The 19,421-nt window shown below is 47.7% G+C and overlaps 1 protein-coding gene across 1 annotated transcript; it reads left to right on the top strand.

Moving 5' to 3' along the window:
• The first annotated feature begins 7,638 nt into the window (after positions 1 to 7,638).
• Positions 7,639 to 15,979, top strand: LOC140282798 (uncharacterized). Its single transcript, XM_072377357.1, has 8 exons — positions 7,639 to 7,704; positions 7,816 to 8,177; positions 8,271 to 8,435; positions 8,904 to 9,074; positions 12,024 to 12,197; positions 12,648 to 12,809; positions 15,488 to 15,534; positions 15,659 to 15,979. Exons 1-7 carry the CDS (start codon positions 7,639 to 7,641, stop codon positions 15,510 to 15,512), a joined length of 1,125 nt encoding a protein of 374 aa, XP_072233458.1. The 3' UTR covers positions 15,513 to 15,534; positions 15,659 to 15,979.
• The last annotated feature ends 3,442 nt before the right edge of the window (positions 15,980 to 19,421 follow it).

Raw genomic sequence — 19,421 nt, 5'->3', positions numbered from 1 at the left:
AAGAGAGGACACAGGTGAGGACACAGGTGAGGACACAGGAGAGGACACAGGTGAGGAGACAAGAGAGGAGACAAGAGAGGACACAAGTGAGGACACAGGTGAGGACAAAGGAGAGGACACAGGTGAGGACACAGGTGAGGGGACAAGAGAGCACACAGGAGAGGAGAGAGGAGAGGACACAGGTGAGGACACAGGAGAGGACACAGGACACAAGAGAGGACACAAGAGAGGACACAAGAGAGGACACAGGTGAGGACACAGGAGAGGACACAGGTGAGGACACAGGAGAGGACACAGGTGAGGACACAGGAGAGGACACAGGAGAGGAGACAAGAGAGGAGACAAGAGAGGACACAGGAGAGGACACAGGAGAGGAGACAAGAGAGGACACAGGAGAGGATACAAGAGAGGACACAAGAGAGGACACAGGTGAAGACACAGGAGAGGACACAAGAGAGGACACAGGAGAGAACACAGGTGAGGACACAGGAGAGGACACAAGAGAGGACACAAGAGAGGACACAGGAGAGGACACAGGTGAGGACACAGGAGAGGAGACAAGAGAGGACACAGGAGAGGAGACAGGAGAGGACACAGGTGAGGACACGGGAGAGGATACAGGTGAGGACACAGGAGAGGAGACAAGAGAGGACACAGGAGAGGAGACAGGAGAGGACACAGGTGAGGACACAGGTGAGGACACAGATGAGGACACAGGACACAGGAGAGGTCACAAGACAGGACACAAGAGAGGACACAGGTGAGGACACAGGAGAGGACACAGGTGAGGACACAGGTGAGGACACAGGAGAGGACACAGGAGAGGACACAGGTGAGGAGACAAGAGAGGACACAAGAGAGGACACAGGTGAGGACACAGGAGAGGACACAGCTGAGGAAACAGGTGAGGACACAAGAGAGGACACAGGAGAGGAGACAGGAGAGGACACAGATGAGGACACAGGTGAGGAGACAAGAGAGGACACAAGAGAGGACACAGGAGAGGACACAGGTGAGGAGACAAGAGAGGACACAGGAGAGGACACAGGTGAGGAGACAAGAGAGGAGACAAGAGAGGACACAGGTGAGGACACAGGAGAGGACACAGGTGAGGACACAGGAGAGGACACAGGAGAGGACATAGGTGAGGAGACAAGAGAGGACACAGGAGAGAACACAGATGAGGACACAGGTGAGGAGACAAGAGAGGAGACAAGAGAGGACACAGGTGAGGACACAGGAGAGGACACAGGTGAGGACACAGGAGAGGACACAGGAGAGGACACAGGTGAGGAGACAAGAGAGGACACAGGAGAGAACACAGGTGAGGACACAGGAGAGGACACAGGAGAGGACACAAGAGAGGACAAAGGAGAGGACACAGGTGAGGACACAGGAGAGGAGACAAGAGAGGACACAGGAGAGGAGACAGGAGAGGACACAGGTGAGGACACAGGAGAGGACACAGGTGAGAACAAAGGAGAGGAGACAAGAGAGGACACATGAGAGGAGACAGGAGAGGACACAGGTGAGGACACAGGAGAGGACACAAGAGAGGACACAAGAGAGGACACAGGTGAGGACACAGGTGAGGACACAGGTGAGGAGACAAGAGAGGACACAAGACAGGACACAGGAGAGGACACAGGTGAGGACACAGTAGAGGACACAAGAGAGGATACAAGAGAGGACACAGGAGAGGAGACAGGAGAGGACACAGGAGAGGACACAAGAGAGGACACAAGAGAGGACACAGGAGAGGACATAGGTGAGGACACAGGAGTGGAGACAGGTGAGGAGACAGGAGAGGACACAGGTAAGGAAACAGTAGAGGACACAGGAGAGGACACAGGAGAGGACACAGGTGAGGACACAGGAGAGGAGACAAGAGAGGACACAGGAGAGGAGACAGTAGAGGACACAGGTGAGGACACAGGTGAGGACACAGGACACAGGAGAGGACACAAGACAGGACACAAGAGAGGACACAGGTGAGGACACAGGAGAGGACACAGGTGAGGACACAGGTGAGGACACAGGTGAGGACACAGGTGAGGAGACAAGAGAGGACACAAGAGAGGACACAGGTGAGGACACAGGAGAGGACACAGCTGAGGAAACAGGTGAGGACACAAGAGAGGACACAGGAGAGGAGACAGGAGAGGACACAGATGAGGACACAGGAGAGGACACAAGAGAGGACACAAGAGAGGACATAGTTGAGGACACAGGAGAGGACACAGGTGAGGACACAGGAGAGAACACAGGAGAGGACACAGGTGAGGAGACAAGAGAGGACAAAAGAGAGGACACAGGAGAGGACACAAGTGAGGAGACAAGAGAGGACACAAGAGAGGACACAAGAGAGGACACAGGAGAGGACACAAGAGAGGACACAGAAGAGGACACAGGTGAGGAGACAAGAGAGGACAAAAGAGAGGACACAGGTGAGGACACAGGAGAGGACACAGGTGAGGAGACAAGAGAGGACACAAGAGAGGACACAGGAGAGGACACAGGTGAGGAGACAAGAGAGGACACAGGAGAGGACACAGGTGAGGAGACAAGAGAGGACACAAGAGAGGACACAGGAGAGGACACAGGTGAGGAGACAAGAGAGGACACAAGAGAGGACACAGGTGAGTACACGGAAGAGGACACAGGAGAGGAGACAAGAGAGGAGACAAGAGAGGACACAGGAGAGGACACAGGAGAGGACACAGGAGAGGAGACAAGAGAGGACACAAGAGAGGACACAGGAGAGGACACAGGTGAGGAGACAAGAGAGGAGACAAGAGAGGACACAAGAGAGGACACAGGTGAGGACACAGGTGAGGACACAAGAGAGGACAGATGAGAGGACACAGGAGAGGACACAGGTGAGGAGACAAGAGAGGACACAAGAGAGGACACAGGAGAGGACACAGGTGAGGAGACAAGAGAGGACACAAGAGAGGACACAGGTGAGTACACAGGAGAGGACACAGGAGAGGAGACAAGAGGGGAGACAAGAGAGGACACAGGAGAGGACACAGGTGAGGACACAGGAGAGGACACAGGAGAGGACACAGGAGAGGACACAGGTGAGGAGACAAGAGAGGACACAGGAGAGGATACAGGTGAGGAGACAAGAGAGGAGACAAGAGAGGACACAGGTGAGGACACAGGAGAGGACACAGGTGAGGACACAGGTGAGGAGACAAGAGAGGAGACAAGAGAGGACACAGGTGAGGACACAGGAGAGGACACAGGTGAGGACACAGGAGAGGACACAGGAGAGGACACAGGTGAGGAGACAAGAGAGGACACAGGAGAGAACACAGGTGAGGACACAGGTGAGGAGACAAGAGAGGAGACAAGAGAGGACACAGGTGAGGACACAGGAGAGGACACAGGTGAGGACACAGGAGAGGACACAGGAGAGGACACAGGTGAGGACACAGGAGAGGAGACAAGAGAGGACACAGGAGAGGACACAGGAGAGGAAACAGGTGAGGACACAGGAGAGGAGACAAGAGAGGACACATGAGAGGAGACAGGTGAGGACACAGGAGAGGACACAGGTGAGGACACAGGAGAGGACACAAGAGAGGACACAGGTGAGGACACAGGTGAGGACAGGAGAGGACACAGGTGAGGAGACAAGAGAGGACACAAGACAGGACACAGGAGAAGACACAAGAGAGGACACAGGTGAGGAGACAAGAGAGGAGACAAGAGAGGACACAGGTGAGGACACAGGAGAGGAGACAGGAGAGGACACAGGAGAGGAGACAAGAGAGGACACAGGAGAGGACACAGGAGAGGACACAGGAGAGGAGACAAGAGAGGACACAGGAGAGGATACAGGTGAGGAGACAAGAGAGGAGACAAGAGAGGACACAAGAGAGGACACAGGTGAGGACACAGGTGAGGACACAAGAGAGGACACATGAGAGGACACAGGAGAGGACACAGGTGAGGAGACAAGAGAGGACACAAGAGAGGACACAGGAGAGGACACAGGTGAGGAGACAAGAGAGGACACAGGTGAGTACACAGGAGAGGACACAGGAGAGGAGACAAGAGAGGAGACAAGAGAGGACACAGGAGAGGACACAGGAGAGGACACAGGAGAGGACACAGGAGAGGACATAGGTAAGGACACAGGAGAGGACACAGGTGAGGACACAGGTGAGGACACAGGAGAGGACACAGGTGAGGACACAGGTGAGGACACAGGTGAGGACACAGGAGTAGACACAGGTGAGGAGACAAGAGAGGACACAAGAGAGGACACAGGTGAGGACACAGGAGAGGCTAAGGCTTTGGTTGAAGGAAAAAGAAATTAGTGAAACGAATTGAAGCTGATTGGAAAAGGCAGAAGTGTCAGCAAAGAAAAGCTGAAGGGTTAAAAACAACAAAAGGATTTAAAGGGAAAAGTCTTGAAATGTTGCTGAGTCATTCTGAGAGTTAAATTAAATGAATTCCAGCCTAATTGGACCTTAAATTGAATTTTAAAAGTGCAGAAGTGAGAGCTGAAGACGATTTCACCACAGAGATGAACAGTTCTCATGAGAAAGGTCAAAGGTTAAATGGATCACCAGAACACTGATGTTAAATGGGAAACAGAGAAGAAAGAAAAATGGTTTAATGCAAAGCAGCTGATCTGAACAATGGACTGGAAGGAAATGGGCTCACATTTTACTTCAAGATGGAAGTTATGAAGACGCCTGAAGATGCCAAAGCAGCAGAAAAAAGTTCAACTTTAGTAAAAAACATCTGAAGGAACTGAAGGGTTGAAGGACTTTGAATGTTAAAAGAAAAAAAAAGCGGAATGATTCCAAGCTGTTGGAAGAAGTGAAGACTTGATTAAAGAGTTGAAAGGTATTTCTGAAAGGAGCTGGAGCTGGATGAAGGCAGGAAACTGGAGGAAAGAGACAATGGGCTGGAATAGGTTGAAGTAATGAGAGCACAGGAGAGGATGCCCAAGTAGGTAAGAACTGGTTAAAGGTTTGAAAAGATGCAGAAGTCTCAGCAGTAAAAGGGTTAAAAACAAGAGAAGAAGAAGAAAAGAAGGGAAATGCAAAACCAACAGTGAAAATTTAGCAGAAGAAGAGAAACGATGCAGAAATATGTGAAAATGTAGCTGCTGATTTTTACTAGAAAAGCATTTTCTGGATTCTTAATTAGCAAAATATTCTATAAAGAAGGTGAAAAGTCAAGTGAGTCATAGTTAAAATGGCTGCAGCAGAAGAGTGATGTCATGGCAGTGATGTCATGGCAGTGATGTCATGGCAGTGATGTCATCATAGTGATGTCATGGCAGTGATGTCATGCAGTGATGTCATCATAGTGATGTCATGGCAGTGATGTCATGGCAGTGATGTCATCATAGTGATGTCATGGCAGTGATGTCATCATAGTGATGTCATGGCAGTGATGTCATGGCAGTGATGTCATCGCAGTGATGTGGCAGTGATGTCACAGCAGTGATGTCATGGCAGTGATGTCATCGTGTGTGATGTAAAGTAATTATCGATGCTTCTTATGGATCCAGTTCTTTATTAATTCCCTCATCTGACATCAGCTTCCTCCCACTGTTAGAGACACACTGAGCTCTTATCTTCTGGAACACAGATGCTGCTGATGTGCAGCTTCAGAGTTAATCAGCTGCTTTATGGCTGCGTTCACTGTTCACATCCACACATCCCTTCATGGACCTTTACCTTGTGTTTGTCTCTGTGTGGACAGACACAATGTGAGCTCATTCTTCATCATTCCTCCACAGAGTGGACCAGCAGAGCTCAGAAGTTCCCAGTGGTCAGTCTGCCCAGCAGCATCAAACACAGCTGGACTCCATATTTATGGTCTGTACATGTACAACAGCTACTTTTCCATCTATTGTGTTCACAGTCATCTCCAGGCTGCACTTTGCAGACCAGCGGATTGTCAGTGTGTCCAACATGGATCTGATGTTTGGCTCCATGATTTCAGTCTGATTGGCTCATTCATATAGTATTCTGTTCCAGCTGCTGGAGGACAACATGCTCACTTTTGTGAAGGAGGAGCTGAAGAAGATCCAGAAGGGTCTGAGTCCAGATTACCCAGAATGCTTAGAGAGTCAGAGGGAGGGTGAGGCTGAAGAGCAGAGGAGCAGCAGAGAGGCATTACTGAAGATCACAGTTCACTTCCTGAGGAGAATGAAGCAGGAGGAGCTGGCTGAGCGTCTGCAGAGCAGTAAGAGGATTTCTCTAAAGATTTAACCTGCTGGATAAATGACACATTTACTGATGTCTCAGCTCACAGAACAACACATGTTCAAATACTCATTCTTTACAGGGTGGAAATGTCTGTTTACTGATGTTATTTCTTGTCTTCATTCAGAACTTTCTCCAGTTTATAAACTTAAATCTGCTCTGAAGAAGAAGTTCCAGTGTGTGTTTGAGGGGATTCCTAAAGCAGGAAACCCAACCCTTCTGAATCAGATCTACACAGAGCTCTACATCACAGAGGGGGGGACTGGAGAGGTCAATGATGAACATGAGGTCAGACAGATTGAAGCAGCATCCAGGAAAGCAGGCAGAGCAGAAACATCCATCAGACAAGAAGACATCTTTAAACTCCCACCTGGAAGAGAGGAACCAATCAGAGCAGTGATGACAAAGGGAGTGGCTGGCATTGGGAAAACAGTCTTAACACAGAAGTTCACTCTGGACTGGGCTGAAGGCAAAGCCAACCAGGACATCCAGCTCCTGTTTCCATTCACTTTCAGAGAGCTGAATGTGCTGAAAGAGAAAAAGTTCAGCTTGGTGGAACTTGTTCATCACTTCTTTACTGAAACCAAAGAAGCAGGAATCTGCAGCTTTGAACAGTTCCAGGTTGTGTTCATCTTTGATGGTCTGGATGAGTGTCGACTTCCTCTGGACTTCCACAGCAAGGAGCCCCTGACTGATGCTACAGAGTCCACCTCAGTGGATGTGCTGCTGACAAACCTCATCAGGGGGAACCTGCTTCCCTCTGCTCGCCTCTGGATAACCACACGGCCTGCAGCAGCCAATCAGATCCCTCCTGGCTGTGTTGGCATGGTGACAGAGGTCAGAGGGTTCACTGACCCACAGAAGGAGGAGTACTTAAGGAAGAGATTCAGAGATAAGGAGCAGGCCAGCAGCATCATCTCCCACATCCAGACATCACGAAGCCTCCACATCATGTGCCACATCCCAGTCTTCTGCTGGATCACTGCTACAGTTCTGGAGGATGTGTTGGAAACCAGAGAGGGAGGAGAGCTGCCCAAGACCCTGACTGAGATGTTCATCCACTTCCTGGTGGTTCAGGCCAAAGTGAAGAAGGTCAAGTATGATGGAGGAGCTGAGACAGATCCACACTGGAGTCCAGAGAGCAGGAAGATGATTGAGTCTCTGGGAAAACTGGCTTTTGAGCAGCTGCAGAAAGGAAACGTGATCTTCTATGAATCAGACCTGACAGAGTGTGGCATCGATATCTCAGCAGCCTCAGTGTACTCAGGAGTGTTCACACAGGTCTTTATAGAGAGGGCTGTACCAGGAGAAGGTGTTCTGCTTCATCCATCTGAGTGTTCAGGAGTTTCTGGCTGCTCTTCATGTCCATCTGACCTTCATCAGCTCTGGAGTCAACCTGATGGGAGAAGAATCAACGTCTCAGGAGTCTGAAACACTGAAAGAGACTCTATTCTACCAGAGTGCTGTGAACAAGGCCTTACTGAGTCCAAATGGACACCTGGACCTGTCCCTCCGCTTCCTCCTGGGTCTTTCCCTGCAGACCAATCAGAGGCTCCTACGAGGCCTGCTGACACAGACAGGAAGTAGCTCACAGACAGGAAGTAGCTCACAAACAGGAAGTAGCTCACAGACCAATCAGGAAACAGTTTATTACATCAAGAAGAAGATCAGTAAGAATCTGTCTGCAGAGAGAAGCATCAATCTGTTTCACTGTCTGAATGAACTGAATGATCGTTCTCTGGTGGAGGAGATCCAACGGGCCCTGAGTTCAGGAAGTATCTCCACACGTTATCTGTCTCCTGCTCAGTGGTCAGCTCTGGTCTTCATCTTACTGTCATCAGGAGAACATCTGGATGTGTTTGACCTGAATAAATACTCTGCTTCAGAGGAGGCTCTTCTGAGGCTGCTGCCAGTGGTCAAAGCCTCCAACAAAGCTGTGTAAGTGCAGAGATAGAGGGATGTGTATGAATATACTGCTGCTGGTTTTATAGGAGAGAAAGTCACAGATTTATCTCATTATTCCCTCCTCAGACTGAGCAGCTGTATCCTCTCAGGTAAAGGATGTGCAGCTCTGTCCTCAGCTCTCAGCTCCCCGTCCTCCAGCCTGACAGAACTGGACCTGAGGATCTACGACTCAGGAGTGAAGCAGCTGTCTGATGGACTGCAGAGTCCACACTGTAACCTGGAAGCTCTCAGGTCAGGTTTCTCTGCTGGTTCAGCTTCATACAGTCTCTGTGATGCAAGAACCTGAAAACATCTTCAGATCTGTTTTAAAATCCACAAAGTAAAATGTCTCCAGACCTGTGTCACTTTCCTCTGATCGAGTGTGCACAGCACAGCACACACATGAACTGTGGCTGGAACATTTATTTATAGTCTGGTAGAGTTACAGGAAATGATTCAGATAATTTGTTGTAGTGTTCTTAAAGCGTGTCATTTCCATCCACAAACACATGTTGTTTAACATGTGAAATCTGGAGAAAAGCCCTTGTTTTCATCAGATAACAGGATAAACATGAGAAAGTTGAACATTCCAGCTGATTTCAGCTTTGACTGTGACTTTGACTTGTGGCTGCAGAGCAGCTTCATATCATTATCGTCCCTTATTTGACTGTTTTCATTAAATGTGACTAAATTTAGGACTATTTAACATCTTCTCCTCAGGCTGAGCGTCTCAAACCTCTCAGATGAAGGATGTGCAGTTCTGTCCTCAACTCTCAGCTCCCAGTCCTCCAGCCTGACAGAACTGGGCCTGAGTAACAACGACCTGCAGGATTCAGGAGTGAAGCTGCTGTCTGGGCTGCGGAGTCCAAACTGTGGACTGGAAACTCTCAGGTGAGGCTGTGTTCATGCTGCAGCAGAATGGGATGAGTTCATGTCGTCACAGGTGATGTTACAAAAGAAGAAGTTAAAATGTGTCAGTGAATGAAATGAAAAAGACTTTATTTATCCCAAAAGGAAACGATATCAGAGGGTGAAATCTTAAGCACAGAGTGAGAATAGTTCTCCAAACACATGATAAAACAGATGAAATTGTTAACAGCACTGATAGAAAGTCTGTGAGCTGTAGCTGTCACTGCTTTCCATCTTCTTCTTGTTTAGGGACACCAAAGTATTTAAATTCAGTTCCTTGTTCCATGAAAACGAAGCTCAGGATTTACTGATGGATCCTGGAACTGAAGTCAGTCTGCAGAACATATCTGATCAGTTCCACATCTGCAGTTTCCACAGAGAGGACGCTCTACAGTCTGATGAAGAGTGCAGTGATGAACCTGAAGGTGAACCTGTCACAGGTCTGACTGCAGAGTGATAGATGGCATCCAGAGTGTCAGAGTAGAGACTGATGGATGCAGATAGATCAACATTTCCTCCTCCACTCTGTGTCCACACAGTGCAGAAAAACTGCCTAATTTCTGTCCAAAAACTCCGTTTTACACACGTCACTTCAATCTGATTCATGAGTTTAACAGTGAGTCTGTCATCTGTCCAAATATTAGAAAAAGCTTCATTTATAAAGTCAGTAAATGTTCCATCCACAGTCACAGCTGCAGAAAACAGGATTATCTGCATCTGAAACAAGTTCCACATCTCAAAAAGCTCTCTGAAGACAACAAGCTGCAGTTTCTCAGTGTCCGTGCTGATAGTTTGAGCTCCATAAAGAGGACTGTGTCATCAGCATAAAGACGGACACGACCATCAGCTCAGTGTGAAACTGTCAGTTATGGACATGGTGAACAGGACCTGAGAGGAGCTCAGTTTAGAGGCAGCCAACACTTCCCACTGAGATCTATCAGAGAGACATTATGACATCACTGAGATGATTGCATTATCCCAGAGGGAACGATGTGCTGAGAAATGTTAGACTTTGTTCCTGGTGGCAGCTCTGAAGTCAGCATTGATCTGATGGGATCAGCTCCTCAGGTTTGTTCCCCATGAAACCCTCTGCTGTTTGAATCAGATTCTGAGACTGTCTCTGATCAGCTGCAGCTCCAAGGTGGAAAGGCTCAGCCACATGTGGCCTCCTTGTTCCACTCATGATGTCTTTGAGCATTAAAAACCACCGCACGGGGGCGGTCACGTGACCCGGACCAAGATGGGGGCTTGAGACTTTTCTCCACTCCAGGCTTCAGATAAATGAGGAACTTTCTCCATGTAAACTCGGTACCATCGGTCGAACTGTGCCTCACAGATGCCTCGAGCGCAACACTATGAAGAGTTTCCTGTTTTTTCCTCGTCGGCTTCCGCCGCTAAGAAGAAAACTGCTCGACCAGCGGCCCCATGTGTCCCGGTGAGGCTAACCAAGGTGATGCTAACTTCTCAGAGTTAAGCTAACCAACCAATGCTCTGAAGGAAATCAAAGTATTTGTCACTTCGGTGGAGAGCTCTCTGTCGGCTCCGACCGAGGGACGGACCTGGAAAAGCACATGGAAGAGGTCGAGCATCGGGTCTCCGCCCCAGAGTACAGCCGCAGGGGCCATGACACCTGCACAGCCGCCGTGGAAAAAACAGGGAAGCAGCTGAAAACTGACGACCTGGAAACTGTCGTAAAAAGCTGAAAAATGCTGAACCTTCCAGAGAAAGCGGAGGGCAACATCCCTCTGGCGGACTGTCTCCAGACAACATTGGCGGCTTTACTCGGCCTGCCTGCGGATTATCCCCCGCTGGAGACTGAACGCGTCCATCGAGCCCTGGCTCCCGCTCCGGCCCCAGAGAAGCCCCCGAGAAGCGTCTTGGTCCGGTTTCTGCGATATTCACAAAGAGAGGCTGTGCTCAGAGCAGCGATGAAGGAACGCCATAAGAAATCCTCATAAGAAATCCCGTGGATTTGCCGACCCAGCCCGCCTCCGGTGTCTCCACGAAGGGCAAATTCGCCTTTTTGACAGCCCTGAGTCTGCGGCCGCATTCTTGGATGCCCTTAAATGAGGTAATTTCTTCTGCATCTCTGTCGTTAGCAGCTCTGATGGAAAAGGACGGACTCTACATGCACACTGAGCCCCCCTGAACACTGTGGGACCCCCACATGGACTCTGACAGAATAGTTGAATCATTCTGGGGCGTCTCTCAGCGGTTTATTGCTCAGCCTGGGCTGTGGACACTGTTCCGGGCTCTCAGTTGTTCCTGTGATCTACCTGCTGAACTAGGATTCGGACTATGTTAAGTCCGCCCAGTGACTTCTTCTGGGGTAGTTTGCTCCTGTGTACGGGGACAGGATGGGGGAGGGGGGGCGCTGCTGTTTCCATTCTTTGTTTCATTTTCCTTTTGTTGGATGACTGGAGTCGAGGTTTATTCTCTCATACAGCTGCTTGCATTGTGTTTAATTCCCCCGCAGTCAGCACAGTTATTTAATCATTTCCCAGCTCTGTGGCTCTCATGTCTAGTTCACTGAAACTTACTCCTTGGAATGTCCAGGGACTGGGCCGCGTAATTAAAAGGAAGAAAAGTCTGCTTTAGCTTCACTTCAGGAAACTAGGCTCTCTGATGCAGAACATTTTTGTTTGAGTTTAATTGTGAATTTTAATCTATTTAAGTTTATGATCCCTGGAGTATTATTTGGAGGAAGTATTTGTATGATTCATATACATGGAAAATGTGTGTGAGATGCTGAATGGAATCAATTTCAAAGTTAATTACAAAAACTGAAAAAGCAATAAAAAGAGCATTAAAAGCTGATCACAGGCTTATAAAGCTGCTGTTCCCTATAAGCTGCCTTTCAGTCCACATTCAGCATTAGAGGTGATTAATTCTGATGGCAGCTGTTCTGTTTCTCTGTAATTGTCTCTTCAGGCTGAGCGTCTGTAACCTCTCAGATGAAGGATGTGCAGCTCTGTCCTCAGCTCTCAGCTCCCCGTCCTCAAGGCTGACAGAACTGGACCTGAGTAACAACAACCTGCAGGATTCAGGAGTGAAGCGGGTGTCTGCTGGACTGAAGAATCCAAACTGCAGACTGGAAGCACTCAGGTCAGGATTGATTCCCGTCTTTCGTCAGGTTTCCAACCGGCTGTAAGACGACGGAAAACCTGTCAAGAGGATCTTTTTGTTGTCTTTTGTCAAATCCTACTCATGACCTGTTGGAGCTGAAAGCCAACAGACACATTCAGAGCAGCCAGTTGAAGGGGTTATCTGTGGGTTTTATGGATTAGGGAGCTCCCTCGTGGGATTTTTCTTTGGTTTCATTTGCACCACAGCTAGGATGCTGTAATAATCTAACAGCCAGCCAAAGTTGGTAGATGAGTCAAAATCCGTAATTCACACCCAGCTTGACTCTCGCTCCATTCCTCAGTGTCATTGTTTCAGTCTTTAGAGGCTGATCTGCAGAACTGTCACTTATAATGGCAACATATACCCATGCTGAGCATGGACTGCATAGTGTGTACCATCTGCCATGAGTGTTGTTCTGTGTGCCTGCAGCCTGTCAGGATGTCTGATCACAGAGGAAGGCTGTGCTTCTCTGGCTGAAGCTGTGACCTCCAACCCCTCCCATCTGAGAGAGCTGGACCTGAGCTACAACCATCCAGGAGCCTCAGGAGTGAAGCTGCTGAGGGCCGCACTGAAGGATCCACACAATCTCAGGTAAAACTCCCTAAAATCTGCCTTACTGTGGGTGCTTCTCTCATTAAGTAGAATCTGCCGCTTCTTGGTGACCTTGAAGATGTTGCATGTTCCCATCAGCAGCCACGAAGCCCGGATGGTCGTATCTATTGAGCCTCTTCTGGACAAACTAACTGGGGAGTCTGTTATTCTCAGTGTCCTGATTTAGCTCGAGACTCCCCGACACAGCTGCTAGTTCTCAGACTTCTTATCACTTCCCAGAACAACTTTACACACGTGGTAAATATCAGACACCTCAAAACCAATCAAATCACTTCTAGCGCCATCAGTTCCACCCACTTCCTGTCCCGGGTTAGAACCTCATGTGGCTGCATACAAGAGTCTCTGAACCGGTTCTGATCTGATCTGTTAAAAGGTTTTGAAAGGAATATTTCTTTGTTACATATTTCAGTTCTAAACTGATGTCAGTACAGAATGTAATGTGAACCGAGTGGAAGAAAATGAGATTCATACAAGTCTCTGAACCGGTCTATCAACAGGTCAGTGGCCGTATTCACAAAGGATCTTCAGCCTAAAAGTAGCTCCTAACTGTAGGAGAGCTTAAAGTCCTCCAGAGGACTCCTAACTCAGTAAGACCTGTTCACAAAGAGTCGGAAAATGGCTGCAGCGACACCAAATGTTCTGGAGACGATGGCTTTGGTGCAGATCCTCTTCCAACAAATTAAATTTCAGGTTCATTCACAACGTTTCGTGCTGCTGTAGCCTTCACTAATTGTATGTTGAATAGAATAGAAAATACTTTATTCATCCCCCAGTGGGGGAAATTCTAATGAGTCAAGCAGCTCATGCAAATGCATGTCCCAAATAAATGCGAGCAATGTTAAAAAGGACATAGCTGCAGCTGCGGCGGCTCTCTTAAGGTCTGCAGTCTGGAGCCTGCGCTGTGATTGCAGGGCATACCATCGCTTCTCGCAGTCCTCAGTATAGCGACGCACTGCTGGGAGCGTGCTGAGGCATATTCCTTCCCACGCCTCCCGCTTGTCTTTACTTTTTACTGCTCTTCCCCCAGAGCCAAAGTTCCCCTTAATAATCCCTCTCCTCTGCAGCACAAACTGGGCCAGCAGTAGCAGCTGGTCCTGGGACCAGTTGGACTTTCGCCTGCGTTTGACGATGTCTTCGCCTGTTTCACTCATCATGAAGGAGGACTTGAACGGCTGATATTTAAAGGCTTTAAATGCTGGAAATCTGCTCACTGGATAATGGATAATTTGCAGGGTGCAAACGCTGATTTAATGCAGTTGACGTATTTGTGTTGTTTGCTTTCTCTTTCTCTCTTTAACGTGCAGAACGTCATCATCGTGTTCTGCTAGCTGCTCGGTCCACAACTGTTTGATAGGAGCTCATCGTAGCCTCGGCTGGTTCCTCCTTTTCCTTCATTTAGGGCTTGTTTGTGGGATGTTGTGGAAGAGTTTCGCTGAGAGTCGCCGTACTCCACAGCAGCGGTGCGTCGCTCTCAGTGAACTCCGAGGGATTTATCCTCAGTGTGAGGAGGTCTCAGCAGCTTTTTGAATGACTTTGAAGGAAAAACTCCTCCGTAAAATGTTTTAGCGCGAGTTCGGAGCAGTCCTAGCGCTGAGATAAAAAGCTTTGTGAATACGGCCACAGGTTCTTTTCTCCCCCACCTTCCTTGATGGTTTATGGTGAAGTGGTTCAGATGTGGGTTTGATGGCGAGCCTCCCACCTGGATCGAGTGGAAAGAGACTGCGGTTTCTTCTGTGATCATTGGATGAAGTTTTCTGTGAGCTACAGTGCGGTTGGCCGGTATCAGCAACACCTTCATTCTCACAGTCTCACCTTATTTCTGACAACTGTAGACCTTTACTGGCTTTGCCAAGTTCCTTTGGACTCATTTTCTTCTCATTTCTTTGGGACTGTGTCTGGGTGCAAAGGAAATCCTCTTTTTCAGAGAAGGTTGCTGTGACAGAGACCGTGAATCCCATCCAGTCTGAATCCTGTCAAATCCTGATGGCACACTGTGAAAATATGTCTGAGAGAAAAATTGGCCCAAAAACTGTATTATTGGAAACTACCTCTGGTATCATGGTCTATGATGCCAGGAGATGTTATTCTGCCGTAACCGTTTCTTCTCCTTTTCTATCCTCCTCTTTTCTATAAAGCCGGCATCAATTCAAAGACGTGCCGTTGCCTCAGTGAGTCGTTTAAACTCTCCACAGTGCTCCTGTAGTCCAGCCTACTGCTCCATCCACCCTTCCTCTGTTTCACCAGGACAGTTCTGGGCTTACAAATGTGCTCCATCTGATAGAGGTCCCAAACCTTCTGGATCCATCTGTTATATGAAGGGGGGGCTGGTTTCAACCATCTAACAGTTGCACACTTCAGTGCTGCTGTAAGTAATATATTTAAAAGATGTTTCTCTGCCCCCCCATTCAATCCTTTAGGCATCACTCCTAATAGAGCCACAGCAGGATCCCGAGGTATATCCTGCTGGAAAAGCTCTTTAAGAGCATCAAAGACCTCTCCCCAGAGTGTCTTTAGTTTGGGACAGAACCAGAATATATGGCTCTGATTGGCAGGATGTGCTCCACAACTCCTCCAGCATAAGCTGGAATGTGACTGGCTCATTCTAGATACTAGTTGTGGAGTCCTGAAAAATCTAGCAGTTCTTTTCCTCCTTTCAGGGTGGAGCCTGCTGGAGAACGATAGCTGACACCAGGTCTGAGGAAGTGTAAGTGTGTTCTTCATCTGATTCATGACATCCAGCCATCTTCACTGTCACATCACTCACTGATCAAAGTGAACAGATGATAGATCAATAACTGCAGCTGGATTGTGTTTGTTCTCTCCATCAGATTCCTGTCAACTCACCATCGACACAAACACAGTGAGCAGGAGACTGAAACTGTCTGACAACAGGAAGGTGACACAGATGGAGGAGGTTCAGTCATATCCTGATCATCCAGACAGATTTAATCACTATCAGCTGCTGTGTAGAAATGTTCTGACTGGTCGCTGTTTCTGGGAGGTCGAGTGGAGCGGAAGAGTTTATATATCAGTGAGTTACAGAAGAATCAGCAGGAGAGGAGGCAGAGAATGTGAGTTTGGACGGAACGATCAGTCCTGGAGGCTGAGCTGCTGTGATCGATTTGGTTACTCTGTCTGTCACAATAACAGAGAAACAGACATCATCTCCTCCTCCTCCTCCTCTGTCTCTAACAGAGCAGCAGTGTATGTGGACCGTCCTGCTGGCACTCTGTCCTTCTACAGAGTCTCCTCTGACACACTGATCCACCTCCACACCTTCAACACCACATTCACTGAAGAAGAACCTCTGCTTCCTGGGTTTACAGTCTGGTTCTCTGGTTCCTGGTTGTCTCTGAGTTGAGCACAAAGAGTTTACTCCTGTCAGAGAATCACTGTTGAACAGATAGTTCAGTCTCTACATGTCTGTCTCTTTCACTCAGAAACACCTTTTCAGATTCATGGATTCAGTCACTTTCTGGTTGAAACTCTTCTGAATGATTCCTTGGAAACTTCTTCCTCTTCCAGTCCTTTAAAGATGGAAGCTGCCATACTTCCAGAATGTTGTTTTTCTGTGTTTCCAGTCAAAGCTTCACACTGAATATCAGTATGTTGTGTTTCTCTGCAGCTCACTGCAGCTGAGACCATTCAGCTGCTGTCAGCTGCAGTTAGTTTGCTGCACATGTGACAAACTGTGACATCAGAGAGGAATCACTGAGCTGCAGTCAGCCCAGATGAATTTCCAACCTGCTGACAGATCTTCTCTGGTTCTGCTCCAATGAGCAGAAGTTTGCTGAGCAGCCAGGGTTCATCCTGATGTTTCTCCACATTCACTTCCTGTTAGATGATGAAAGGACAGTTGGACTGGAACTAGCTTCTGATGCAGAATGTTGCTGAATGTTGTTGTTGAACGCTCACAAAGAGGCCTGAAATGATCCTTTACAAACAACATTTGGACTTTAACAACATCTGCTTTGGACTGAAAGTTCCTGAACGTCTCGGCCGGTTTTCCTGGCTTTGGATCCAGATGTTGCAGAGACTCTTCTTCCTTCTCTCAGTCCATGCATGTGTTTGTGAAGGCTGGTGTGAAAATGAGCTTTTTCTGCAGTAGAAGCTGAATGTGGTGATGTCCTGCAGGCAGATGGACAACATCTGACATAAAGGCTTTAAAGTGAGCAGCTGGTTCAGTTTTCCATCTTATTTTCTCCTGTGATTGTTTCATGTTCAGAGGGAAGAGTTGGAAAACATTTACTGTTGTGTGAAATATAGAGTTTGCTGTGATCACATGATTTAAAGTGAACTGATGTGGACATCACAGGGTTTTCATGCATTTACATGCTTAATTTGTCTGTTTGTGTGCATGTGCAGACGGTAATAATACAGAAAGCAAATGTAACGCGGAACTAAATAAACACGAATGTTTCTTCATTTCTATTGGTGGTCATTTGTGAATAAAATGTGTTTAACTGTGTAGCTGGATATCCCAGCAGCTGTAATGTTGGAGTAAAGAAAGATCCAACAAGGACCAGAATGTGAACTAAAGAGGCAGATAAATCTGAGTGTGACACAGTCGACATGTTGCTGCGATCTGCATGTTTCCGACCCACAGAGGAGTCGCAGTCCAGTCGGCTGCTGGAAACACTGAAATCCTCTCTGCAGCTGCCATCAGGAGGGAAAGTCACCGCTTCGGGCTGCTTTGTAACGGGAGCTTTTAAAGCCTCCGGGTCGGCGTTCAGGCGTCACCGTGTTGGTCTTTGTAGAGCTAGAAGTGACTGTAACGGGACCAGCTGCTGACACCACCATGAGTGAGGGGAAAGGTTTGGAGGTAGAATTTAATCAGCCTGTTTCTGAAGGGAAGTGTTTAAGAAATCCAGCATCCAAAGAAATGTTTCTAAAGCTGAGCTTTCAGTGAACTCCCAGGAATACTGTGTGTGAGCTGTTAGCTCCAGGTGTTAGACTGCTTCTGAGCTGCTTGGAGGCTTTGGGCTCCATCCCCAGGCAGTAAAACCCTATTTACAGCTCAGTAGCACACAGGTGGGGAAGAAATGAAGTGAAATGGATGTTTATCGCTGTGGTGAGATGGCTCAGAGGGACAGAGAGAGTTTCAGTTCTCACAAGTTGCTTTCAGTTTAGAGGATTTGATGAAACACATTTTAGTGTAAAACCCAAAGAGAAGAATCAAATGTGCTGACAGTTTGCAGCAGAATAAGCAGTAAAAAAAGAACTGGGCCAATATGAAACGCTTCAATATGTGTTTGGCACCTCGTGTCTTTGTCTGCGGTTTGTTTATGAAATACATCTGAGTTCATCAAATATTAACACGATTTAGCTCAAATTTAAACTCTGAACAGGTTTAAGTATGTGACAAGTCATTAAAAAGTCTTGTTTTATACTTATATATATTTACATTCCCACTTTTCTTCATATATTTCTGTATATATTTCCACATTTCTTTCATCTCTGACAGATCTGTCCTTTCTGTGGCAGCTCAGTAAAAATATGGAGTTTAAACTGACATCATGCAGTTTATCTTTACACCACAAGAGGGCGACACATCACCATCAATGAAGAGTCCCCTTCCTTCACAGTTCCAGCAGATATTAGTTACATTAGAGCTGAACTGAACATGGATCAATAACATTTATTAGGTCCTGATCACTGGAGTCGGCCTAATTACAAAAAGGGTAGTGAGACAATCTGGCAAAGACTGGTTGCTCCTGCAGCTCCTATAAAGGTGACCTGATGAGGGCAGATGAGAAGCAGGTGTGACAGCAGCAGCGATCCAGACTCCGCCCCCAGGAAACCTGCTCAGCCCCACCTGAGACTCAGAAACCAAAGCAGCAACACAGCCAAGCATGATCGGGACAATTAAGGGTCTCTGGTTAAAATGTTCAGACGGGTTCAGAGAACAGTTAGCGGCTCAAATCCCTTTAGCCCAACAAACTCCAGAGCAGCGAAAAAGGTTCAAAGTACCAACTCCGAACTCCTCAGTTCTCTTTGAAGGTAAGAAATAAGAAGAAGTTCCTGACAGAAGTGGACCAAGTTGGAGCCTGGCTCCTGGATGTGGGGAGAAGCATTGGAAAGGAACTAGAGCTCCAGCGGGTGCCAACGGGAGTGTGTAGTAGGAAAGTGAAGCAAGTAAATATGGCACACTTTTCACCGGTTAAAAGTGTCCCAAACTGAAGTCTGTAAGAATTGGCCACTTTTGAACAGTTTAAGGGTCCGAAAATGCAGAGTGTAAACGAAGGGTTCACTTTGGCACACTTCCGCTATTGGAAAAGAGTCCCAAATTGGACTAATTTTGGCGGATGGTCCAATTATAGACAGGATGGGAACTAGAGCTCCAGCGGGTGCCAACAGGACTGTATGCCCGAGGAGGAGTGCTTAAGTGTGGCTTAGTGTTCCAGGCCAGGGACCTTAGCCCCCAAAGTGAGGCAAGTAAGACTGGGGAACTTTTAAATCCTACAAATTCCCCAATGTGAAGCAAGTAAATATGGCACACTTTTCACCAGTTAAAAGTGTCCCAAACTGAAGTCGGTAAGAATGGGCCACTTTTGAACAGTTTAAGGGTCCGAAAATGCAGAGTGTAAATGA

The sequence above is a fragment of the Leuresthes tenuis genome, unplaced genomic scaffold (genome assembly GCF_036924035.1).
Source record: "Leuresthes tenuis unplaced genomic scaffold, fLeuTen1.0.hap1 SCAF_23, whole genome shotgun sequence".
Lineage (NCBI taxonomy): Eukaryota > Metazoa > Chordata > Actinopteri > Atheriniformes > Atherinopsidae > Leuresthes > Leuresthes tenuis.
The sequence above is the reverse complement of the archived record's forward strand: the minus strand, read 5'-3'. Positions and strand labels throughout refer to the sequence as shown.